Below are 27,091 nucleotides of genomic sequence, written 5' to 3' on the forward strand. Positions count from 1 at the left end.
TGGGAAAATACGGGTGAGTGAGAATAGAGTGAGTATCGGGTTATGGTGCACACCGATGTGTATAAATCACTCACACTGCTTCGTTCACTAGTGCGGCTTCACTGTGCTGCAACGCGCATTACCGTGATGCTGCATCACACTTCACGGGAGAGTCACAATGAGACCAGTGATCGTAGAACACACGAAACAACATGCGCGTCGGTGGCAGTATCGCGAACAGCCACAGCGACACCTTGAAAAAAATTCAACTTGGGAGACGCTTAAGCTTCGCCTTTAAGAGTAGAACGCGATGGCATTCAAGGGTCCCTCACTGCTTATCACGCTTCCTTGAAACTGCGGCTTATGCAACCGTAATCTTTACCGCGAAACGCTTACGGTGAACGCCATGCACGAAGGCGAGCTTTCTGCTTATTTTTTGCTTTTCCCCGCACGGCCGGCGCCGCCGCTGCCGCGGATGCGCGAAGGCGAGCGGCACGCGCCGTGCAGGGATTGGTAGAAAATTTTCGCTGACAGTCAACGCATGGTCAACGCCGGATTTTCTGCACAACGGGGCCCTTAAAGCTCTCGCTTTAAAAGGACTGCACTGCTAGCACGCTCCGCCCGAGCCTAACACCGATAACCTTGCGCAAATACCTGTTTACATGAAGATTAGAGTACCATTGTGTGCTGCTATTTAAGCGGCGTGATGGAGATTCCCTCTAATACCCAATACTATATTGCAGCAAATAGACGGTCATGTATTCAGTTTGGATCGCACAGTCCCATTTACTGCTTAGACATACAAATTAAGTAACATCTATAAGGGTTATGTGCATGTTCATGTTTATGACTCGCAACACTTAGCACTCCTCGAAATGGGCAATTTACATGCAGAAACACCTTAATCGAGGGCGGAATTACCAACATTACGTCCTTGGCAATGCGAAATTTTAATGAATGCAACGGCAATATTACTCCATTCAAGCAGAATAAAATGTAGTAAACGTGAGCAAGAAAGAATGGGAGCGTGCATTTACAATAATCAACAATTTAAATGCGGTAACATCGTCAAGATAGCGCAAACCAGACAGCGCATGAAAAATAGGCTGCAGGTAGACGATAAGTTCCAAAACTTACAGCTCACTTCGTGAGACGTCGAAAGTGCTGCCAAATCGGTGTTTATAGCCGCGCATTGGAGGGCACAGGTCACAGTTGTGTCTGCGTGTTTTGCGTGAACACGCGGTCTTCTTCGTGATACTTGTGAAATTTAGTAGTGTGCGCGCTTACGTGTGCTGGTGAGCAACATTTAATTAATTCATCATCGCGTAACGACAGAGTGGCAGAAATCGTTCTGTAACACTGTTATCAGCGTACCTGCATTGCCAAACTGAAACGACCCTACGCCCTTTAATTCTTCCTTTAATCCTTATCAGATTTAAACTGCACTTCGTAGACCCTTGAATGCCGTAAGCGTGCAGCTTGGATGTTACCGTAAGTATTGAACCCTATTTCAAGAATTGTATGTCAAAGGTGTTTCTTACGGTTTCCTACCCTTAAGCGCGTAAAATGTATTGCAGTGGGATGGCGTAAAAACTACAACACGGGCGTTGTTGTGCCTTTCTCACTCGATTATTTATGAAAAGGTTTCACCCGGGGGACGTTTTTGTGCAATTAGCCTCAAGCACCAATCTTGGCAACACGCACGTAAGACAGCACGCACGTCGAGCTTTTTGGCGAGCAGCGATTGGTAGGCGATGAACTCGTTGGCCACCACCTTGATGCCGATAACTTCGCCCACGTCGGCGCAGTCTTGCCACGGCACGCCCATGCTCAGTGCCAGCGGAGTGAACGCTCGGCCCAGCATCTTCTGCAAGAGGAATACCAAAGCGCATGTCATGATCGTGAAGCACTTACGCCAAGACATACATTGGTGCAATTTTTTTTGTACTTGTAGCACGTATTTTTTACTGCGCCAATTATCTTTCGCTGTCTCTAAACAGCACAAAAGCGCTGCGCACAATATTATTACACCATAGGGAAAATTGAAAGCAACTAACTTATAAAGTGTCAACAAGGAAGGGCATCGGTGTCATCGTAACCAGCGGCAGCCCGTTCTCCCACTTGGCCGTTGCAACGAATTCATCAATCATTAACATATTGCCAATGTGTATCAATTATCAGTAATTCCAACGCAGGTGATGAAGTACCTTCTACTCGTTTGTGTTAGCTTTGAGGTTGCGCTTCAATAACAAAGTTCAGGTTTTTTTTTCCTAACTGGCTCTAAACAATGTGTCTATGTGGTGCAGCTCTCTGAAGTAGAGTCGCATTGTATTGAAGATGCGCCCGTAAGCTTGCGTCCTTCGAAACAACTTGTGGTTCTCATCACCTTAAATTCGTTCATTGGAGCCTCTTTAGGGCCACTTCTACCAGGGTGACACAGCTCACAATAGATAACGAAGAAGACTTCTTTGAGGTTAATGTGACACTATGTTAAACGAATTGTGCTTGTGGCAGAATTTTCTTCATTACTTTACGATTGCTCTGCGTTCTGGAGGAATATTTAGGTAACACCAGCGTCGTTACTTTCAGCAAGAACTGTCGTTGCGTAGCCAGCTAGCTCGCAGATAAGCAACTTTATATACTAGGAATACAAGACAGTCCAACAATCAAGACAATCTACTGCATCTACGTTTTTTTATGTTTTTTGCGGACCGAGAAAATGTGGCATGTTGCACGCACAGGATAAAGTCAGCTAACATGAGTGAAGGTTAATTATGGAGCGCTCAAAGAAGCCTTCGTACTCCAGTGCATGCAAGAAAATAGGATGAGGACTAGCGGCAACATTTCATTTGAATTTCGGCATGCGCAGCTTTGGTCTCGCTTCGTACTATTCAGGGTAGTGTCGCACAATGGCATTTATGAGCCGCAACCTTTGCGGCAGGCATCTTCTCTAAACAACATTGTACTCGTGTGTCGCTAGCCACGTTTACATTAATGTGACAGAAGCACATCGAATTAACTTTCAAGCCTATCGCATCTCATGCAAACGAGTTAATTCAGGTAACTATCAGGAATTATGGAATCGCATTTTCGTCAGGACGACAACCGGCCAACCGATGGGCGGCAGCCGCTGCCGCACTGGCGGACTGCAAAACAAAAATGGTGGCTTACGGAACAGGCCGCATGCGATTTCTTTTCACTAGCGAGTACACTACGCGAGTATATTACGCGCATTTTTTATTTGTGAATAATAAATGGGATTAACATCAGTGAGTTACTAGATTCGGGGCATTTACGTAGTCAAGTCCACTTTGAGAAGATGCGCTTGGCTACCACTGGAAATGACAGCAGTTGCGAACACGCTATGAAATTTTAACATCCTGATACAATATGGCACGTTTTGGCAAAATAACGGTCACGCAAATTTTTCTGCGCGGACAAATGAAGATCCTGACGGAATGTATCCGATACCCTGCAGGTACTTTTGGTACATTACACAACACGACAGCACAAGCACGCCTATCGAAAATCGGAGCTCGAACTTCCAAATATGACACCTGATTGCGAACTTTAGAGAAGGGTACCAAACAGCAAAATGCGCATTCATGTAAATGGTGGCGTATCAGTAAATTCGATACGGTAAATTATTACGATACGTTCCTACCATCACCGTGTAAACGCGGCTGCTGGGAATGTGAGGGGAACAGTACACTAATGTTCATTCCTCTGGCGTTACCTCGAACGTGACGTCCCTCAGGCCTATGATTTCGGCGGCCCACCGGAAGATGGCGTTGAGAAAGTGGATAAATGCCATAAAGGCCACGATGTTGGCGAGGATTCCCCCGACTAGGGCCAGGCACGCCATGGCGCCCTTGGCACCCGCCTCCAGCATGCTCGTGTCCGTGCTGTGGCATATGGGTGAAAGAGTCAACTTTGTTGTTACAGGTCATGGCGCAGTTGATGAGGGCTGGTCCAGCAGCTTATATAAGAATGAGTGCGCTAACAATGATCATACAACTGAGCTTAAGTAACACCAACCAGAGAAACGCAATGTACACGCTATTTCCGCGTGTCGTCTACACTCTACGTGTACGTGACAACGTTCTATTTTCGGACACATTCGCTATGCCTCGAATATTCGCGCGCTACTGACGGGTATTATTAAGGAACGTGTGCTCAGGCATCGTCCTACCACTGTTCTAGCGAAGCTGAAGCGTACCTCTGAAAAAAAAAAGAAGAAAAGACATAGCTACTCCTATGATTCTTGTGGCATCGCGCAACACACAGTTAGCCACTGCCTTTAGGCCTGCTGAGAATATTCCTATCATTTGTTTTTATACGCACGCAATTACACGTAGACGGAAAGCAGTGGCTTAATGAGGTTTTCAAGTATCTGGTGCACCATAGCTTGAATTTTGGTGCACGAAAGAAGGGAACACGGTCATTTCATTCAATAATACTGTCAACTCATTCGTCGTTACAGGGGTGGAGGATACTAACAGACATAGATACAATACACAGAAGAACTACAGTAAACACACAAATTTCTCGACCGCCATGTTCGCTAAATAACGCAGCCGTCTGTGCAGCCTCCTTAATCATCAACACTAAAGCCACGTGTGTTTCTAGGCTAAGAAACAATGTGGATTCCTAAATATTTATTTATAGGACAGCCCTATAAAGAGACCGTCAGCTACGAGATGCAGTACGAATTTCTTCTAATAAGATAACATGTTCACTTATTTTATCGAGGAATCTTAAAGTTGAACCACATCGCTACGTTCCAAGAAATTTTTTCAGCGTTACATTTCCCATGGTGTCCAATGTGAGCCGCTATACCAAAACCATGACAGAATATGTACCGTACATCATGTTCATTTACTTTCTCCATAGGAAAGCTGTATTTGATTAACATATACCTATATAGCATGCTCAACGAGAGCAAATTCCTTCGGACAGCAATTACGTTTACTACGCTACTCACCACACTGCACAACGAGCAATGCAGTGGCATTCTCCACTGCGACTGCTTACTGTGAGCTGCATACTGGTGTTATGCTATTAAGCAATAAAAGCTGAGAAAATCTCTCAAGTGAAAGATCTAATGAAGCTAAAAACCAGGGGCCAGATTCACAAAGCTTTTCTTTCGTAAGTGCTCTTTACCGTTGGCCGGCCGCCTCAGATAATGATACTATGTCTGGCATCCGGATTGGCTAAAATTCTATCTTACGCGCACACGTACCTGCTGTGCGTGTAGATGCGCACGGTGACAACGCGCAGCTCCTCCGTTTCTGGGAACAGCAGCTTGGAGAAGAGAAGCGACGACGGTGCTGCCAGTACAGCCGCAGTGACCAGGTGCTGGGTGTCCACCTGTGGGCGTTGCGCGACCAAGTGTCTATAGGAGGCCGAAATCGAAAGCGTCGTTGGCGCGCCGAAAAACACTAGGGTTCTTATTTATGTGGCAATCTTTGCCTATTACGCTCTACGAGCACACTTCGAGGTGAAGATAAATAATTTTCCGATCCACGTGGCGTGCATCGACAGTAGTCACTGCACTACCCCATTAAAAGGCATGCGCTGTCGATGTTTTGTTTCATGACAATTGTCTGAGGGCGGTCACTCTCAACATTCCGAGGAATAACTTTGTAAAGAATGCAAGACAAAGTGTGAGCAACTTTAGTGGTAAAACTTTAGTAGTAGCGTGTCAAAAGGCAATGCAGGGTACAATGCAGGGTGCCCGTACAGGTGATAAAATGGCGAAACACCGGCGGTGTCGTGACGAGAGGAGTTGTACGCGAACGTGACGTATGGTAAAGCTCTGTCCCAGTCCCCATGATTGTCAGACACGTACATCGACAGCATATCGGTTTAGGTACGGTTCAGCTATTCGGTGAGCCCGTTGGTCTGCGGGGGGTACGCAGTAGTGAGCTTGTGCTCCACAGAACAGGAACGAAGGAGGAACTTTCGACAAGTAGCGGCTTCGGTCTGTGAGCAGTTGCCGAGGGGCACCATGATGAAGGATGACGTCGCGAAGAAGAAAATCGGCGACGCCAGTGGCGCAACTAGTCCGCAAAGCTCGCGTGATGGCAAAACGCGTAGCGTAATCGGTCGCAACTGCGATCCACTTGTTCCCTGAATCAAACGTAGGAAATGGACGGAGGAGGTCAAGACCGATGCGGTAGAACGGCTCCTGGGGTATGTCAATAGGATGGAGAAGGCCTGCAGGCAACCCCGAGGGCCCTTTGCATCGCTGACAAAGGTCACACGCAGCAACGTAGCATCGAACAGATCGGTACAGACCAGGCCAGAAAAACCGGCGCCGCACGCGATCGTATGTGCGGGATACGCCAAGATTGCCAGCAGTCGGAGCATCGTGGAGTTCTTTGAGAACACTAGCACGAAGATGCTTGGGGAGAACGAGCAGAAGCTTTGGGCCGTCGGGAGCGGTACTACGACGGTAAAGAATATCATCGTGAAGCGCAAACAGACGAAGCGATGGGTCGGGCTGACGAGAATGGAGGCGGCCAATTATGGATCGTAACGTGTCGTCACTTTGCTGTTCAGCGCGTATGTTGGCCAGATTTGCAATAACCATGACGAAGTCACCGGTATCACGCTCGGCGGTCTCGGGAGGGTCGACAGGGTAGCGTGATAAATAGTCAGCCTCTTGGTGCACCCGGCCAGATTTGTAGAGCACATCAAAGGGGTACTTCTTTAGTCCTAACGCCCAGCGACCAAGCCTTCCTGTAGGATCCTTCAGCGACGAGAGCCAGCAAAGGGCATGGTGGTCCGTGACGACAGAAAAGGTTCGGCCGTACAAATAAGGGCGGAATTTTGCCACAGCCCAGACCAAAGCGAGGCATTCGCGCTCAGTTATCGAATAATTGACGGCGCGCACATTGTCTGGGTCAGCTTGAACACCGCTATAGCACTAACAAGGTGACCGAGAACGGTGATGTGACGTCGAGCGAAACAACACTTGGAGGAGTTAAGTTGCAGGCCAGCTCGGCGAAACACATTGATAATGGCCGACAGGTGGGCTAGGTGGTCCTCAAAAGTAGGCGAAAAGACAATCACGTCATCCAGATAGCATAAACACGTACACCACTTATAGCCATGAAGGAGAAAATCCATCATTCGCTCGAAGGTTGCGGGGGCATTACCCAATTCAAAAGGCATAACCTTGAATTGGTAAAGTCCATCTGGTGTGACGAAAGCAGTCTTTCCGCGGTCCATGGCATCAAAGGTTCTCTACCAATATCCGGAGCGTAGGTCGATGGAGTAAAGGTACGTGGCGCCGTAGAGGCAGTCTAAGGCGTCATTGATTCGGGGCAGGGGGTATACTTCCTTGCGTGTGATGTTGTTCAAGTGTCGGTAGTCAACACAAAAGCGCCAGCTGCCGTCTTTATTTTTTACTAGTACCACAGGGGACGCCCACGGACTGGAAGAAGGTTTGATAACGCCGTTTGTGAGCCTTTTGTCAACTTTGCCTTGGGTCACACGACGTTCGGCGAGGGAGACACGATAGGGACGGCGGCGGATAGGGCTCGCGTTCCTCGTGTTGATGCGATGTTGCACAACGGACGTTTGGCTCAGAGAACGATCGTCGAAGTCGAAAATGTTGTGGTAAGTCTCCAGGAGGCGGCGAAGGTCAGTAGCTTCATCAGAAGGAAGGTCAGCAGTGATCATTCCGACAAAGACATCGCGCGGCGAACTGCTTGCGGGGCAAATGAAGGACGAACTGGAGGGACTGGTCGGATCCAACGCGCAAATTTCGCAGTCTTCGGCAGCAATGATGGCGCGGAGTGACATGCCTGCCGGAATCAGTTGAGGAGAGGCGCTGAAGTTTAAAATAGGAATGGCGATGCGATTGCCGATGACAGTCACGAGGGTGTTAGGCACGGCGACATTCTTGGCGAGAAGAACGTCTGTTACTGGGGATAGCATGTAATTGCCATCAGCGACAGGAGGGTTCGAGACCATGGCGATATACATGGCGGCTTTCGGGGGCATGCGCACATAATCGAGAGAGCAGAGACGTGCCGAAAGCGTGGTTTGGGCATCGGCTAGGTGAGGTAGTCCGAGCTGCAGGAGGCCAGTTGCACATTCAGTTAGGGCAGAATGAGTTGCGAGAAAGTCCAGACCAATTATAATGTCGTACGGACATTGCTCAAGAACGGCAAATAAAACAGAAGTTGAGTGACTGGCGATGGTGATGCGGGCGGTGCACATGCCAAGGATGGTGGGAGTTCCTCCATCGGCCACGCTTACAACGTGGGAAACAGCAGGTGTGACCACTTTCTTTAGGCGACGGCGAAGACCAGAGCTCATGACAGAAATAGAAGCCCCGGGGCCGACAAGTGCAGAAATCGTCACGCCATCAACGTCAACGTTCAACACACAGCGTCGAGTCGGCAGAGTAGCTAGAAGGTTTTGGGGCAGAGTCGTAGATGCAGCGTTACCTCCGGGCGCTGCATCGTTTAGTTTTCCGGAGGGAAGGAGCCACGGTTGCCCGGCGACGAGGTGCGGCGAGGTGGCGGGGAGCGGGAGGATGGACGGCGGTACGGTTGCGAACGCGACTGGTGACCTCTAGGTGAGGGCGAGCGGCCGGACCATGTCGTGGCAGCGTCAGGATTGTAGGGGTGTGCAGCAGATAGTGGCTCAAAAGGGCTGCGATCAAGGTGGCGAACATGGCTAAAGGATGGAGTACGTTGCGGGAACGATCAGCGGTTGTTACAGTAGCGAGCAACGTGCCCGACACGTCGGCAGTTAAAGCGGATAGGCCGATCGTCTTCAGTTCACCAATCAGCAGGGTTCCGAGATCGTGGAGCGAACCGGGGATATCGAGGGAACGATGTCGGGGTCCCGGAAGCGGATGTAGGGCTGACAACGGTGCAAGCAGCGTGAACCCCGAGATTCGCGAGTTCGTTTCGCACGATGGCTTGGACTAGCGAAACCGCTAGTGTGCTCGAGTCTCCGGCGTTAGAACTGGTAAAGAGGCGGCCTCGATTTTACGGCGGACAATCCGCGTTAATTTGGCCGAAGGCGGCGAAAGGTTAGATTGCGGCCTCTCTTCACACGAAGACGTTGCAGTGGTGTTGGGAAGCCGGGCGAATGGTTGTTCAATACGGCGGCTCTTAGCCTGCTCGAAGCGCTGACACTCCTCGATTATGGCATCGACGGTAGCACAATTTCTGCACATGAACAAATTAAATGCGTCGTCCGCTATCCCTTTCAGGACGTGGGCAACGTTGTCAGACTCTGGCATGTTACTGTCAACATTACGGCACAAACCAGCACATCCTGCATGTACGACAAATATGATTCCGTGGACGTCTGGGCGCGAGTTTACAGCTGTTCCATCGCAGCGATTTTTCGACTGGAGGCCATGCCGAACAGGTCACGGAGCTTTTGTTTTAATGTATCCCAGCTCCCAAAGTCGGCCTCATGATTATCATACCACAACTTCGCCGTTCCACTAGGATAAAACACCACATTGCCCAGCATGACTGTCAGGTCCCAGTGGTTGGAATCGCTCACCCGTTCGTATAGCGTGAGCCATAACTCAACGCCGATACCATCGGTCCCGTTGAACGTTCCAGGGTGTCGGGGTTGGACTACTACAATCGGTGTCCGCGGAGCAGAAGCAGATTCCGGTTGGTGTGCCATGGTGGTCGCACCGCAGCGCTGACCGCTTCGGAGCTCCGTCGCCTGGCGAGAATACCCCGCACCTTCCACCAATGTGTGACGGGGTGTCAAATAGATAAAAGCGGGACAGGATTTATAAACAGGGACTACTGACAGAGATCGCCAAGATGGCTGAACACACGCAGCGTTCTCCGGCGATCGTCGTCTTCTTCCTTAATGCAAGGAGGCGGCCTGTAACAATATATTTGGAGGGCCTGCGTGGTTGGGGATGATTTTCTCGGCCGCGAGCGGCAATGCCGACGCCGACGCCGGATTTTCCTGCGACACGGAGCCCTAAACGCTATGGCGTTAAAAAATGGATCTTAACCACACAAAACATATTGCGGGATAGACTAAGATATAACTGCATGAATGTCACCTAATGGTTACGCGACAAACCTTAGCTATGCTAGAGATGTCCTTTTATTATGTGATTCTGATCCCACTACGGATATGTTTTGCGTTGCAAGTGAATTGAGTCACTTTGGTATGCTGGCTTTTTGCTTCAAAAGGAAACTAAAAAATAAGAGTATCAAATGAGTATCACCAGTGCCATGGCAGTCCTAACACTGAGTTGCCGGCAACTTTATATTTCGCCCTTTAGCGTCGCGTTAACTTTATGGAACGCAGCGGACTATATTTGCTATAAGAAACCTACGTAGTATTTCACCCCCAAGAAATTCCTCTCATCACGGTCGTGCACGTAACCATGCGAAGATAGCTCTGTGTTTCAATACTACGTTTTTACTGTTACTGCAATAAAAATAACTGCGTGTAAGCAACAAGGTAATCCTACCAAAGCGATGTCACTGACATTGACATAGCTTGCCTAATTGAACTTAGTAACTGCTTTGCGTTGCAGAGAAATTAAAATTAAAAGAAAAAATGTGAATGTGTATGCGTAAAGCGGTGAAGTGGAGCGCACAACTTACTCCTTGAACTTCATTAAGCAGGAATACAGGAATTTTTAAAACCATCTAGAGATTAGCAAGAAGATGCTGGCGTTAGTCGACTCGCGCAACATCAAAACCAACATAGTAGGCAGAATCAAAGCCGAATACGCTGACAAAAGCACCAGCGAAGTGCTGAAACAGTCTGTGAGGCTGAGTGCCAGGCCCCAGCTGAATAGCAGTTTGCTGTTCTTTCCCCTGTTTTGAGAATGTTCTGCGTGTTTCGTGCAATAATATGGCATTGGAGAGCAATATATTATTAATTCGCTGCAGTAAGAGCGTTTTATTACCCGTCAATCGACTCCGCTCACAGCGAAGCACCGCCGTGGACATTTCGATGCGTGTCACCGACCGACTATCCACACTAACGCCACGATGGTGCTGCCACCTAGAGCTCGATGTCGAGGCCAATGTATGTTTCAGCAAGCCTATTTCTGCGGGGATACCTGAAACACCTTTGACCGCCTTCTTCTAACACGTTCCGGTCTATATTTTACGATCTACCTATGATACTGCCGCGTACACTCCATTAAAACTCGGTTTTCATGTACATTACAACATAACACTTTTATCAGTATTGTCAGTACTTCGGTGAAGAAAAAGGTCAGCGAGGGATTGAGATCGTTACGCATTAACACCCAACAACTACGCAGCTGCACGCCTTACAAACAACCTGCCTCTGTAGCGTCGTTTGAAGCTCCCCAGGAGAGAGAGATGACCGCAGAAAAATATAACCTTGTCTAAACATGCTGCATGTGCCGATCGGCACAGTGATCGCTCACAATAGTTTCGGCATTTTCCGTAGAGCCCGTGTTCATCACCCGCATATGTGTGACCAAAGTTAACTCCGTGATTCTTTTAATCGGTTAAGCTGTCTGCGATAGTGTATTCAAACAGTAAGGATTATTATTCTTTTCGCAACCAGCCGCGGCCACGTCTTTTTTACACCACAACCTAATGAAGGACAGACTAATCTTAGTAATCTATTTCGACTCAATATACAGGGTATCCCAACTATTATGCACCAAACTTTAAAGATATGCAAAATATGTAGGTGGACAGAAAAAAGGTAAATAAATCAACTTCTGAAATATTATAATCAGACGAAAAGGGCCAGTGAGTAAATTGTGGAGCAACATGAAAAACTCCCGATGCATATTTCTGTTTCTCAATACGTGCTACATAAGAGTGTTTTTGTTTGTTTTTTTTTCAGCGTGAAAGAAGCCTGCGAATAGACGCAAAGTGCCTCGAGCGGCCAAGTCGCGCGGCAATTTAAATTTGCACGTTCGAGGGCTTCTTTCACGCTCGGAAAAAACACTTTTATGTAGCACGTATTGAGAGAAAAATGTATCTGGGAGTTTTTCATGTTGCTCTACAATTTTCTCGTGGACGTTTTTCATCTAATTATAATAATTGAGAAGTTTATTAATTAATTAAGACAAATTATGTCATTAAGCGAAATGCAAAAGATAATCTCAATATCTCCAAGCGACGGCAAATGTCATTACCTTGGTTCTGTCCAGCTACATGGCATTTGCATATTTGTAAATCTTGGTGTATGATAGTTGGGACACCCTTTATATGGTAGTGGCCGCAGTTAGAAAATGTTCCCATACGCACGTACTCCGAGCGCGATGTACGATCCCAGCATGACGGACGACATGCTGGCGAAGCCCGACGTCAGGAAGCAGTGGAGCTCGGCTTTGGTGACGTGCGGGAGGTACGGGTGCAGCATCAGCGTCGACTGCTCCTGCGTTGTTGCAATGCATACGGCGGTACGCGTGGGCGTGATCAATGTGCCTAAGAATGTACTGTATAGACATCAAAACCATATTTTAGGGCAGACGAGACGCAGCGATTCGTAATGCGTGTAGCTGCCGACATTCGTCAATACGATGTGGGCTATCCGCCCCCGCCTTATACGCTCCGCGTTGAATCAGTGGCTATGGCGTTCTGCGCCTGAACACCATCTTGATTGTTCGTTTCCCGGTCGGTGCAGCTGCTGCATGAAGGTGGAATGCAAAAACTATCGTCTATCATGCTTTTTTTTTAGTGTAATTGAGAGAACTCTAAGTGATCTAAGAAATCTAAGTGGTCAAGACTGATCCATCTAAGAACTCTAAGTGCTCAAGACTGACCCTGAGACATATGTTACGGTGTCTCTCATACCGCTTGTGTTGCTCTGAGACAGTGAATGTCAACGATCATCATCATTCTTCCTTTAGAGCGGTCATATTTGAAAGTTCAGAAATTGCACTCATTATTTTAGACACGCTGAAAATTGTCAACCCAATTTGTATGTTGGTCGGGGCCCCAGTAGCCGGGCCAATATTCGGGCTGGTTGCAAACGATTCATCTTTCACTTCTACTACAATATGTATAAGATATTCACTGTACTTTTTATTTCTCATTCCTGTTTTCAATGCGATTATATCTTGCAAATTTGTCAATTTAAGCGAATTGCGTGTCATTTTCCCACGCGAGGTATCGTTGGGCAAGGCCGTGACCTAACGCTGATCTCTGTTCAAGTTATAGGGAATGAGAGCTTCTGCCTAAAAGCAGCTTTTTTTCTCTCACTCCTCACTGCATGTATAGTGCATAAAACAATAAACTTTACGTCTACTTGAACACCGCACCGAAAGATGCAGGACAATAAGAAAAATGACACACAGTTGCACTCACAACTAAAGTATACTTGAAAGTGAACATTCATATGCAAACCCTGCATGCAAGGGTCACGTAGCAGAAGAACCTAGTTGTGATGGAAAGCTATGCACTAAAGAAAATCGAAAATCAAATCTGTCCCTCCTGCACAGTGCACTGCTCGTGTCAAGGGTGCAGCACCTGAAGCGCAGACGTACGAGAGATTCAGCCCGCCGTAGAGCATTCACTGGTACTGCTTCCTCTGGTACAAAGAAAAATATCACTTCCAAAAATAACTCTGAGAACACAGATGGTAAAACAGTTGTTCTATTTTTATTGCAGAAAATTTATTAGCACCAAAACTTCAGATACCTCGATATATTTATTTTTTTTCGTTTATGCTGAAAGAAGCAGCTTTTCTTCATGACTTTAAGAGAATTTGTCCATATAGAGCAAAGTCAAACAATGGTGTCATGAATTCTGTAATCGAAATGAATTTTGTCAGTTTTGTTACTATCCTCAATTAACATTTTGTGCGCAGCTTCACCGCCTAGGAAAGTGTAGGCAGACAGATCATACGTGCGCGAGTCAATTAGTATTCATTTCTGACACGATACAGCTGTCTCTCGGGCCAGTAATGCGACTCAGAGCATGACCCTACGTCGGAGACGGAGTTAATACTTGGATGTGTAGGGCAGCACCAGGTCGCTTCTCGTACGCTTTATATATAGCGTGATCATCTGTGCTTGTGTGATCTGTTAAAGCGCATCGCAGGATTTTACTGCTTCGCGCTCCCTGAAAGCTTCAGTCATGAAGCGAGCAATTGCTACTCGAAAGAAGTGTATTATGTAGATCAATTTTTTCCTGTAAAATGATGGAAGAAGCCAAAAAACATGTTTAGAAACTACAAAAAAGTGAGAAACCAAAAACAGAAGAAAACAAAAAAGATGCCACTGAATTGGTACTCTTTTTTCTTGCTCCCTCTCCCCCTTCTTCCCTCTTGGTGACGTCATTTCTGTACACTATAGCGCCCACACACCCTCAGCTGTGGCTGCGTCCATGATACAGCCTACCCAACTCCTTGTGTTCTTGTTCTTAAAAAAAAGAATACAGTGTAGCGGAAGTCGGCTGTAAACTTAATAGACTGTAGAGGTTGTGGCTGTGCCAGCCACCGTTAGTCAGTGCACTGGAATAGTCTATCTTCTTGCTCTGGGAACTAGCCACAGACGAAGTATTACATCCACTATTGCCACTGTGGGTGGCCAGCAGTTCCCTGCTGCTGAAGACTTAATGGATGTAGAGAGAAAAGCAAGTTTAATAAAACAGAGAGAAAATCGCAGGATCAGCTCCAATAAAGGTTTAAGAAGTGCTGCAATGTCTGCAGCAGTTCAGTTGTTGATTAAATATAATTCAGTGCTATGCACTAGAAATTTTGCGGCAAATGCGTCTTCTGACAGAGCACAACGGCATGGTACCTACGTGGCCCTTCACGAAATGTTACCACCAAAAATATGGCAGCATTCCAGCGAGTAGCAGCGAACGTCGTCATGATCGCTAGACCACTGACGAGAAAGTTCGGAGGACGCTTAGCTTAATACAAACCTCAAGCTTGTTGAATAGTGATCTCTTTTAACTTTGGTTACTACAACCACAGTACCGACACACTACAGTACCGGCTCTAGTCATACCTTGTGGTGGAATGCACATGTAAATACTGCAAGCACTTACCTATTAGACATGGCGTCGTCGTTCATATGCAATGTTTTCTATTGTGAACTCTTAGCAAATGAGTCAATGCATTGATCGCTGAGGAAGCTTTTGTATTAAAGGGTAAGTAAAGGAAAATATTAATTTTAGTTAATTGGATGGATACCTTATATGCCTGGAAGCCTATCACCATTTTCTGGGGGCTGATATACAACATTATTGCGGAATGGCCTGCTGCCGCTCCTTAATTTCGATCACCCGAGTCAAAATTGAGCCCTCACGTAAACTCCTAGTCACCATCTCTGCCGCTAACAGCGAATCAATCATTTCTGTCTGAACTGGCGTTGGTGGCGTTCTTCGAACCGACCGCCTCCGGCCTCGGCTTCGTCTCCGGCGCTAGCGGGCGGTGCCAGCCGCCCAGTGCCCTGACGTCACACCACGCGTCACACAAGAGAGGTACCATACTCTCCGACAGGTGGCGCCACTATGATTTTCAATTCTAGCCTGTTCTCGGTTTAAAAAGCTGTTCCCGCAATGAGTGACGAATTGGTTATTACAGAAGCTTAATTTTCAACCTAGCTCGACTTAATACTTTCGTTTAGAGACCCTTTAACACAGTTACGAGCTGTATGTGGTGACGTTATTTTTGGGTAGCGGTCTAGGGCACTGACCAGATCTTGGCTGCGGTAGCTGACTTGCCTAGAGCGGTTAGCGCTCCACCACTTAATATTATTAATGCAAGTTCTACTAAATGCGAAGCATTTATTGGCGAACATTTGCCACTTTGACAGTAGCTATCTATCTAGCCGCCAACGCCTTGGTGCTCTCATGGTCGTTTCGTTAACTTGGTATGTACCAAAATTGGCATAGTATGACAAGAGTGTAAGAAAAACATAAATGATAGGCGATCACATGAATATCATGACATCTGTGTCATGCAGATCATGAAACAGCCGCTTACGTCTTGGTGCTCTCATGGTCGTTTCGTTAACTTGGTATGTACCAAAATTAGCATAGTATGACAAGAGTGTATGATGAACATAATTGGTAGGACATGACATGAATGTCATGATATGCGTGTCATGTAGGTCATGAAACAGCTCTTGGTCGTTTCGTTAACTTGGTATGTACCAAAATGGGCATAATAGGACAAGAGTATGCCGAACATAAATGATAGGTCATGACATGAATATAATGACTGTGTGTCATGTAGGTCATGAAACTGCCGCCTAAGGCTTGGTGCTCTCAAGGTCGTTTCGTTAACTTGGTAGGCTCCCCGCACACTGCTTCGCATAACATCAATTCCCACAGGGCGTGGGATCTGTCGACAGTTATTAAAAGAGCACTAAAGCGAAAAATTATTTGAGCTCCTATAGTAATGTACCCTCTTGCAATATCGGAAAATTCACTCTTACCCTGAGAAGAAGCGTACTAAGTCAGAAAATACGCAAGAACGGAAAACTGATGGCAACGCCGCCTTGAAGTTTCCGAACCAGCCCATCGTGAAGCCGTGGATCTCTTAACTGACGGCTTCTACTAAGACCTATAGCTAATTTTTATGGGGAAACAAGGACTACATTGTACTTTAGAGCAAAAGACTCAACTTAGCAAAGTTTACCCAGCGGCAACGACCCAAATACGAATGCACAGTTCTAAATTAATGACGTCATGTTAACGTACCGACACTCTTTCAGGGGCAAATTCAACAAATTGAGGTCTTAGCATATTTTTTTCTGATAATAGTCAGCCTATATATTAGCGTGAGAGTTTTGTGATAATACTTTATTAGTCTAGACTGATTTAGCGTTACTTAGTGTCTCTTCAAAGCTGACTCACCAGTGACCCATCCTTTCCTTCGCCCAGCCTCTGTATCAGTGGCAATGCTAACGATGGCCCATTTATAGATGAGTTAAATTTGAAGTCCTAATTACCGGTCCGAGTATCAGGTTCCCAGCCGCGCATATGGACTCGCAGGCAGTGGAGCCAACCACTTGGTTCAGGAATCCGCCCAGCCGAGAGACGATGGCTTGCATGATGCCCCAGTAGTAGAGCACGTTCACGCAGAAGCCCACGTAGAAGATCACCGGCATCGCCTGCGAGCCGTTCACAGAGGCACACTTTCACGCTGGCTGCTGAACAAACTGAACTCTACTGCACAAAACAACAACCGAGACACAGCTAAATTTTAACGTTGGGGCCGATCCACGACAAATTATTGAAATACCACGTGTAGTATGTATATATATATATATATATATATATATATATATATATATATATATATATCAGATCGTGACTGGGAGCTTAACAATATCGTTGAAAAAGAAAAGTGTACACTCGCTGCATTCTACCGGCGCTAACATGTGAGGCCGAAACTTGGAGCTTAACAAAGAAGCTAGAGAACAACTTAATGACCGAATAAAGAGCGATGGAATGAAAAACGTTAGGCCTAAGGCTAAGAGACAGGAATAGAGCGATGTGGATCAGAGAGCAAACGGGGATAGCCGATATTTAAGTTGACATTAAGAGGACAACATGGAGCTGGGCAGGCCATGTAATGCGTGGGATAGATAACCGGTGCACCGTTAGAGTTACAGAATGGATACCAAGAGAAGGGAAGCACAGTCTAGGACGGCAGAAAACTAGGTGGGGTGATGAAGTTCGGAAATTTTCTGGCGCAAGTTGGAATCAGATAGCGCAAGAGAGGGGTGGGTAATTGGAGATCGCAGGGAGAGGCCTTCGTCCTGCAGTTGACATAAATATAGGCTGATGATATATATATATATATATATATATATATATATATATATATATATAGGAAAATCAGAAGCACAACTTCGCGGTTATCTAGGGTTTATTATTTTCCCAACAGTTTCGGTCGGTGGACCGACCTTTTTCAAGGTCGACCCTTGAAAAAGGTCGGTCCACCGACCGAAACTGTTGGGAAAATAATAAACCTAAGATAACCGCGAAGTTGTGCTTCTGATTTTCCTAAATACGCTTGGCCCATTGAAAAATCCAGTTACTACTATATATATATATATATATATATATATATATATATCATCAGCCTATATTTATGTCCACTGCAGGACGAAGGCCTATATATATATATATATATATATATATATATATATAACATACCTTAGTGAGATCTAGGATTTCTCTCCATTTGAAGAGAGAAAGTGTGACATTAGTCAAGAGGAAACAGGCCAACCTGGACGCAGTAAGGGTAAAAGCAGACCAAATCAGGCTAGTGCTCGCAAACAAATATGCAGCTTTAGAACAGGAAGGTGAAGACAACATAGAGGTAATGAATCAAACCGTAACTATAGACTGATCTCAGAAGCAGCACTTTAAGAGGGAGGTAAGGCACCAAGGCAACCAGTAAGTAAGCTCTCCCACGTAACAAAGGACCTAATAAAGAAAGGGCAAAACATGAAAGTGTCAAACTCGAGAGATCAAATAGAATTCGCTCAAGTATCAAAACTGATCAACAAGAAAAAAGTACGGGATATTCGAAATTATAACGTGGGAAAGATTGAGGAAGCCATAAAATATGGACGCAGCATTAAATCAGTAAGAAGAAAGCTTGGCATAGGACAAGGCAATATGTATGCACTGAAAGATAAGCATGGTAATATCATCAGCAATTTCGATGACATAGTAAAAGCAGCGGAAGAATTCTATACTGACCTGTACAGTGCTGAAGACAGCCAAGCTACTTTCATTCGAAATAGTCATGAACCGGATACAGAGGCTCGTTCTATAACTAGCGATGAAGTTAGAAGGGCTTTGAAAAACACTACCAGGGGAAAAGCTGCTGGAGAAGATGGAATAACAGTCGATTTAATCAAAGATGGAGGAGATATCATGCTTGAAAAGCTTGCTGCCCTTTATACGCAATGCCTTACGACTTGAAGTGTACCAGAAACCTGGAAGAACGCCCACATTATACTCATCAATAAGAAGGAAGACGTTAAAAAATTGAAGAATTATAGACCCATTAGTTTACTTTCAGTATTGTATAAAATATTCACCAAGATAGTTTTCAATAGAATCATGGCAACACTTGACTTCAGCCAACCAAGACAACAGGCTGGCTTCAGGAAGGGATATTCTACGATCGATCATATCCATGTCATAAATTAGGTAATAGAGATATCTGCGGAGTACAATCCACCTCTCTATATGGCTTTCATATATTATGAAAAATCATTTGATTCAGTAAAGATACCAGCAGTCATAGAGGCATTCCGTAATCAAGGAGTACAGGAGCCATACGTGAATATCTTGGCAAATATCTACAAGTATTGCACAGCAACCTTGGTTCTCCACAAGAAAAGTAGAAAGATCCCAGAAAATAGTCAGGCAAGGAGAGACCATCTCTCCAGTGCTATTCACTGCATGCTTAGAACAAGTATTCAAGCTTTTAGACAGAGAAAGCTTGGGAGTGATGATCAACAGCGAATATCTTAGCAACCTTCGGTTTGCAGATGATATTGTCCTATTCAGCAACAATGGGGACGAATTACAGCAAATGATTGAGGACCTTAACCGAGAAGGTGTAAGAGTCGGGTTGAAGATTAATATGCAGAAGACAAACATAATGTTCAATAGCCGGGCAAGGAAACAAGAATTCAGGATCGCCAGTCAGCCTCTAGAGTCTATAGACCTTTTCACCAACCGACGTTTGAGCAGCGCCATTTGCCGACACGGGCGACGTCTAGCGTCAGAACAGGTTATGCCGCCATTTTGGACTGTGCGCCTTGCGAGAGCAGGCCATGTGAACAGACCGGCCGCACTTCGGTTGTGTGATCTTCGCCGCGCATTATTTCGATTGTTTTCTTCCGCTTCGCTTGTCTTGTGCCGCTTGACTTGTTACATGTTTCACGTGCTCGCGTGAGCGCTCAGTGTAGTGTGCCATGGCAACAGCAAGCCCAGCCAGTGGATGTGGTGTTTCGTCGTCGGTAGCGGCGGCAGCCGCGTGTGCTTCGTCGAGACCTGGCGTGCTAATCAGCGATATATTTCATTGTTATTGCTGGGCACATGTGACCGTATCGTCGATTGAATCTGATCACCATTACGTTTAGTTCTAGTTCTATTCTAGTTGACATTAAGCGCAAGAAATGGAGCTGGGCCGGCCATGTAATGCGTAGGATGCATAACCGGTGGACCATTAGAGTTACAGCATTGATAGCAAGAGAGGGGAAGCGCAGTCGAGGACGGCAGAAAACTAGGTGGGGTGATGAAGTTAGGAAATTTGCAGGTGCAAATTGGAATCAGCTAGCGCAAGACAGCGTGGACATAAATATAGGCTGATAGTATATATATATATATATATATATATATATATATTGTAAGCACATTTCACGCATATATATATATATATATATATATATATATATATATATATATATATATAATGAAGGATAGAGAGTACGAAGTACGTTGGATTTGCACATTATATTTTGCTAACGTTCGGCTGGTAGACCAGCCTTCGTCAAATATCGGTCATCGGCCTCTTGTGCTAACCTTTTTCCGCTGCAGCTGTACACTGCAGAATAAGAGGCATACAGACGGGAACACGGCGCTATGGGCCTTTTGCGCTATACGGTGTGCATGATGCCATCCTAGCTCATCAGATGCTCCTTGTTAACTAGTCTAATGAGTCTTGCTTCCAAAGCATTAGATGTTTACTCCGTACATCGCTTATTTTTTTAAAGTTATAGGTATGCGTCCTAATTGTTCGAATTAAGTCGGACACCAACGAGTATCGCGTCTCTAACGAGTGAACAACAAGTAAACAACGAGCTAACAACATCCGCGACAATCGATATACCTCGAACAGCTTCGATGCAGTGACGCGACCTCAGATCCTGGGTTGAATGCGCTTTTACAACGAACAGCCGCTAATTCTGCATTCAGCGCAAAACCCCGGGTAGTCGCTCCGCAAGAGGAAACCACCCTCCTCGCCACTCGCCATCCTTTTTGCACTGACGCCACCCGACGATGGCTCACGACGGTCAGGGCGCTACATTGCTGCAGGGCGCCGCTTTGTGGCTCCGCAATTCCATCAACTGTCTTTAAGGGCCATGGAAATCTTCTCAACACACAGCCATAAATATCAGCACACATGTGTGAAAATTTAATCACCTATCCGTCATTGCCCATGAGAGGCTGCAGCATAAACCTCTTAGCTGTTTTACAGTGAAGTTGTATACCTCTATCAGCCAAGGAAATTTTCGTGTCGTTGGCGTAACCAAAAAACGCCAGGCTAAAAATTGAATATACAAACAGCATATCTCCTTTGAAATCAGGCATACAGCAAACAGCGCAGCACTCGTATTGAAAAGAAAAACGACAAAACAAAACAAGCATCAAAACCACATAATGGATGATAAGGCGCGTATGAACAATGGGAACACCCTCCGACGCGTTCCGGTAAAGATTAGGTTTGCAGCTGCTTCGAAAGGGGTTGACGTCATTCAAAACCCTCGTGAAACCAGTGTCCCTGGTTGCACTCTTTTTAGAGCCACGTGCGTGAATTCAAGTGACGTCACAATGGGTAATCGTTGTGGGTGTCGTTTACAGCATTCCTTCTCCCGCGTGTGTTTGCCGGTAAAGATAACGTTTGCGTAAGCTACTTCCGAGTGGAAAAGTACTCAACAGCATAGAAATGACGTAGTGACGTCAGCACGGTCTAGCAACTGATTCAGTTCATTCCAGGCTACCATGGGTAGACCACGGTAAGTAAAGATGCCAGAACAACATCGTGAATATAATGTGAAGTAATAAAAGGTGTGGTAAAGTACATTTCACTTGTATCTGGTTTCACTCTTTGTAGAGCCACGTGTGTGAATTCAAGTGACGTCACGATGTGTTAACGCTGTGGGTGTAGTTTACAGCTTCGCTGTCCAACCACCTTCACAGCGTGGTTTGGAGCCACAGTTTTTCTATGCACCCTCTTCCACGTGTGCCCTCTTTATCCGAGCGAGATATCTGTAAGTTATCCCGATGTCACACTGAACTTGTCCCATCACGTGTGGTTTTTTCTTTCTTTGTTTTTTTTTTTTACACAAAAGGAACACGTCCTAATTATATTGCACAACAACACATCGCGTACAAAACCCCATTTGAGGGATTTGCGCACGACCGCGGCGAAACAGACCATCGCGCGACCCGACTGCTCGTTCTAGTCGCTCGATCACTCGGATTGGCCATCGTAGCTCGGTCCTCAAATTCCGGAATTCGTCGCTCGTAGCACGGAAGTACTTCGAGTGCTCAGCCCTGTTGGATGAGTACCGCTTTCTCTCTATACAGCCTACGTCTTCTCCTCGGTCGGCACAGCTGGGTGTTAAAACCCTAGACGAAATAGTTCTAAAAGTGTTGTTCTTTCCGTCGGTTGTATGCACGGTTGAAATCTGGCGAAAAGTTTTCGATTCGGTGTCCCTGTAAGCGCTGACATGAGAAGACTGCGTGCGGTTAGCTGTGCAAGGCATGGCGTTTTGCCGAACATGTATACGGCAGCTCGATCACAGAAATCGCCCTGTTTGAGCAATGGGCGCAAAGAGGTGGCACGACTGTCGCTAGTATATAGTTACCACACTCACGGGAAACACTCCAGCCGAAAGTGCGAACTCGCCGTAACGGCAACGTTTACAACCAGAAGCAGGCGTCGAAGCCCCTGTATTATTAGTTTCAGGGGCAAGTGACCGATTTCAGCGACCGCAATCTCTGTCGCTTCACTTACTGTCATCGCGTGAGAAATTAGTCAAATACTTAATCATTAAACCTTTCAATAGTTACTGCATCTGCTCGGTGTGGTGAGTGTTCGGGAGTTCTTCGCTTTATAGGTTTCACGGTATACGTATTCGCTCTGCGAAGGTCTGTTTATGATCGAACCTACCAGGCGCGGTATTGTTGCGTTTTCAGCGGACGATCTGCTCTTCGAGAAAAGTCGAATGCATGTCTTACGCTGAACGCCAGTATGGGCAGGAGCGTGGAGGTGTCGTTCCGTCCGTTATCGGGCAGCAGAATGCCACCTCCGGGCACGGACAGGTTCGCACCGGCGGCCAGGTACCCGAAGAAAAATTGGCTCCCTCCGGACGCGTGCTTTAAGAAACGCCTGATGTGCTGCGACACGCACACGACCAGGGTCCGGCCCGCCGACCAGCGCAGCATCAGCGCCGCCGCCACGTACTGGAGCACCAGAGCGCGCGCCAGCACCAGCCACGGGACCTGCACGGACGTGCAGACTCGTCGGCACGATAGATGGTTTTGCCGGAGGCAGCGTGGCCAGACGCGAGCGTAGAGGATTGCCGGACGCCAGACAGACAGAAACGTACTGTTGCCGCATAAGTGTATGAAAGTGTATTAACATGAAAAAGTTGTCGCAGTTTCACCTGAAAGGCGAAGCATCAATTGCGATAGCAAATTAGCAGAGAGCTATTCGAGGTAGTTTTAGATAGTAGTTTTATCGGCTGCATAAACTTGGACACATTCTCTTTCTAACTGAATTGACAAGCGTGGTGTCATCGCGCACAAGCAAACATGAATAGACCACACTTCAGTGACCGCAGACGACTGTCAAAACGCTGGCAGCAATCGCAGCCGCCGCAGCGGGCGAAGGTTCGTGCGGTCTATAGCTTCAACGGAAACTGAGCTGCAAATGCACGGCGCATACAAAAGTCAGAGCCGTGTGGAGATAAGAGACGGTGCGGGTGACCGCCACCACAGCCAGTGCAAGCGTAGTTGTTGGCAGAGTAGAAGCTGCTCCCCCCCTCCCTCCCGCGCTGCCTTCCCGCTTTCTTGCTTTCGCGTGGAAGATTGCGTTGCCAGTTCCCCTTGCGCCTGGTTGCCAGATACGCATTTGGTGCCATGGCACAGCGTCGCCCCACCTCCCTCCCTCCCATACACCCACGGCCTTTCGCGCGACGGTCGCGTTTGCTTTCCGCCATGCGTTCGCTCTCCGTGATAGCGCGCGTTCCCCGCGCGCTTTCACTCACGCATACGGCGCGCGGCGACGATTTTATCACCCTTGGACTCTATACGGAACCTCACGGTGACGGCGACGATGATGGTGACGCCGATGGCAGAAATCTGCTTCAAGTGTCTATATATTTGCTATCGCAATAAAAACTTGGAGGACTCTTAAGCTTCGCCTTTAATAGTGGAACGCGTTAACGTTCAAAGATCCCTGAATGCTTGTCATGCTTCCCGGCAACTGCGGTTTTCTTTTTTCTCCACCTTCGCCTCTGCGCGCCGCTGCAATTTTGCGCTTCCAAGGAGGTGAGTGCCATCTGGATGGTGTTTCTGCAAGTAACCTACCCGAACGCGCCGCTGTACACTGTAAACGGAAATAACTCTCAAGTGGGAGTATACTGCTTGTCCTCTAGCGACCCCCCATTGGGAGTTTATTATGCTCCGAATGATCGGAGTATAATTTTTACTCCGTGCGGGCGGAATTTTTGCGTGGTGCCAGGGGAATCTTTTTCCTGTCATTTTTATTTTTTATTTCGGGCTGTACGAAGGTTTTCGAGCAGCACCGGGAGTTAAAAAAAGTGTCACGTCAAATTGCGTGGAGAATTTTATATGTAGAAGCTACGGGTCAAATTCCAAAATATACGCACAAGAATAAGCCAAATTCTGCGAAACAAGTGAACGAGACCAGACAGACCAAGCCATACATAAATACATAAACATTTGAGAAACACCCGATGAAGAGCTGTGAAGGACATCCAACGGACACTCGACACACAAGAAGTATCCCTGCTAGTATATATAGCCACGATAATGTGTGCGTCGAAATGACCTAGCGAGCAGCTGTACTGTTTTCCGAATTACGACTCACAAACTCGCACATATGAGATCTGCATCTTTGAAAGCAACATGAAAGCTAAATCCACACGGAACTGTTAATTTATAATATTGAAAAAACAACGTTCATGGCATCATTTTTCATAATTAGAATGCCATTCTGTGAGCGCTTAAGCGACTTCGCACACTGCCGGCGTCCGCGGCCAAAAAGTAGTGCGTTAGTTATAGTACGCAAGAAAAATGTACGTGCGCGTGCTTCATGACAAAATTAGCTTGGTGCGAAAGAATGGTGGTGGGACAACAATTTATTACATGTGAGCATGACCCGTAGCAGCCCACGTAACACCGAAAATTGCGTAGTCATACATTTTTTACCGCACTACTTGCTCCGCGTCCAAGCAATGTCTCTCGGTTGTGAAACGGAGCTACATCGCTGATCTGGCAAACGAATCCTCACGCTCGGAGCCAGCAGGTATTCTCCTAATTCCGCATATAGTAAGGTTTAGCTTGTCCGGTAATCAGGTAAACCGGACAAGCTAAAGTTGTTGGCAGAGTAGAAGCTGCTCCCCCTCCCCTTCCCTCCCGCGCTGCCTTCCCGCTTTCTTGCTTTCGCGTGGAAGATTGCGTTGCCAGTTCCCCTCGCGCCCGGTTGCCAGATACGGAGGTAACCAATTGCATTCTACTTCGCTACTGCTGGAAATTTTCGGGAGCAACACGATTATGCCACTGCCGAAAATTTACACCAGCAGCAAAGTAGAAGGCAATTGGTTACTGCAATATTAGCTGTTTTTGATCTCTGCGCCACCAGGTGGCAGCACCATACAGGCCACTCAGGTTTACGCCTCCGCCCCAACGCCCGGTCTGCCTGCGTTTACCCGATTATCGGACAAGCAAAACCTCTCTACTATTGTTGCAGTAAAATGTTATGCCTCCACATCTCTGCTAAACTGTATTTTTCTACACATGCGTTAGTTTGCGTATAGAATGCACTGCGCGTTCGTAGCTCGACACACACACGCTGTGGTGCGCAGTGAGCAGTAACACGCACGGTTTTCCGGCTGCTGGAGAGTGCGTAGTTGATGGCGAGCAGCACCAGGATGCCACCCAGGGAGGTCAGCCGGGACAGGTGGTCGCGGGCGTCGTACACCAGTAGGCTGACGCCGACCACCAGGATGGACAGCCACACCTTGGGCATCCTGCGCACGCGACCGTAAGCACGAGGGTCAAGCAATGCTATTGCTCGACACCTAGCTTTTATATGTATAACCTCCTATGAGTCCTTGTACAATACGTTGCACATTGCCTTCTACATTTTTTAACACGAAAGTGTTTTATGCCGGGGTCCACCAAGACTTCACTGACGTATTTCCGTCACGGATATGACGTTCTTACAATGTACACGAACATAATACAAAGAAAGAAACCAGAAGAAAAAGTTCCACAAACATGCAAAATTTGGAAATCGAACCCACGACCTCTCGGTCCGCGACGATAGATCGCCGAGCGTTTAACCCATTGCGCCACAAACGCATTTGCAGAGAGCTACACAGACGCGTCTCATATATCTAACACTCCTCCGTGTACCCGCGCTCTTGCTCGGGGCGGTGCCGCCGCCTACGAGCAGAAAAGAGAAGTACTGCATTATGACACTAACGCGCACCGACAGTGAACGCTTCGGTGGTCTCAGCACTACGACGCCTCGATGCCAGCATTCGAAGGGACGCTGGCATCAAGAAGCACTACCAACGCCACCTAGGTGGCGTTCACCGTACTCAGCACAGCGGAGCGTGGCCTCCGCAATTAGCTCTGAAAATGTTTCTGAAGTTGATCGCGGAGGCTGCAATTACGACGCGCTGTACGCGCTGATTTGACTCGGTGACGATTCAGTTACGTGCTTTGTCTTGCGCGTTGTATTAGTGTGTCAGTTACGTGCTTCGTCTTTCGCGTTGTGCTAGCGTGTGCAGCGTAGTGCAGCTTCCATATGCACGACGGTTGCTCATGGTCATCGACGTTGGTAGTCGTGATGGAGGAGACGTGCCACCAGGCGTCAGCGTGGGTGCATCAACGCCTAAGGGCGCTTTAGCCACAAAACACCAATAGACATTATATATCAATGTGCAATAAACATTACACTACTTCTGTGAAGACACGTTTCACTTTCGTGTTCTATACCGATTCCTATATAAGAGGGATCAACCACATTTTTTATAAGTTCACTCGGAAATGATTGCGCAAAATATTCATTCTGGGTATCAAGTAGGGTGGGTGCATGTATAACTGTAAAGAAGTAAAGACTCATATTCTTG

General features: G+C 46.8%; 1 protein-coding gene across 1 annotated transcript in view; it reads right to left on the bottom strand.

Annotated features, from left to right (window-relative positions):
• Positions 1-27,091, bottom strand: part of LOC119450626 (uncharacterized transporter YutK) — a 57,561-nt gene that overhangs the window by 14,012 nt on the left and 16,458 nt on the right. Inside the window, exons 3-9 of the mRNA XM_049666552.1 lie at positions 25,834-25,981; positions 22,944-23,207; positions 16,898-17,059; positions 12,241-12,366; positions 5,222-5,349; positions 3,716-3,884; positions 1,700-1,846 (exon numbers count right to left, since the gene is read on the bottom strand). Of these exons, the coding sequence (XP_049522509.1) occupies positions 1,700-1,846; positions 3,716-3,884; positions 5,222-5,349; positions 12,241-12,366; positions 16,898-17,059; positions 22,944-23,207; positions 25,834-25,981 (1,144 nt within the window). The remainder of the gene's footprint in view (positions 1-1,699; positions 1,847-3,715; positions 3,885-5,221; positions 5,350-12,240; positions 12,367-16,897; positions 17,060-22,943; positions 23,208-25,833; positions 25,982-27,091) is intronic.

The sequence above is a fragment of the Dermacentor silvarum genome, chromosome 4 (assembly GCF_013339745.2).
Source record: "Dermacentor silvarum isolate Dsil-2018 chromosome 4, BIME_Dsil_1.4, whole genome shotgun sequence".
Taxonomy (NCBI): domain Eukaryota; kingdom Metazoa; phylum Arthropoda; class Arachnida; order Ixodida; family Ixodidae; genus Dermacentor; species Dermacentor silvarum.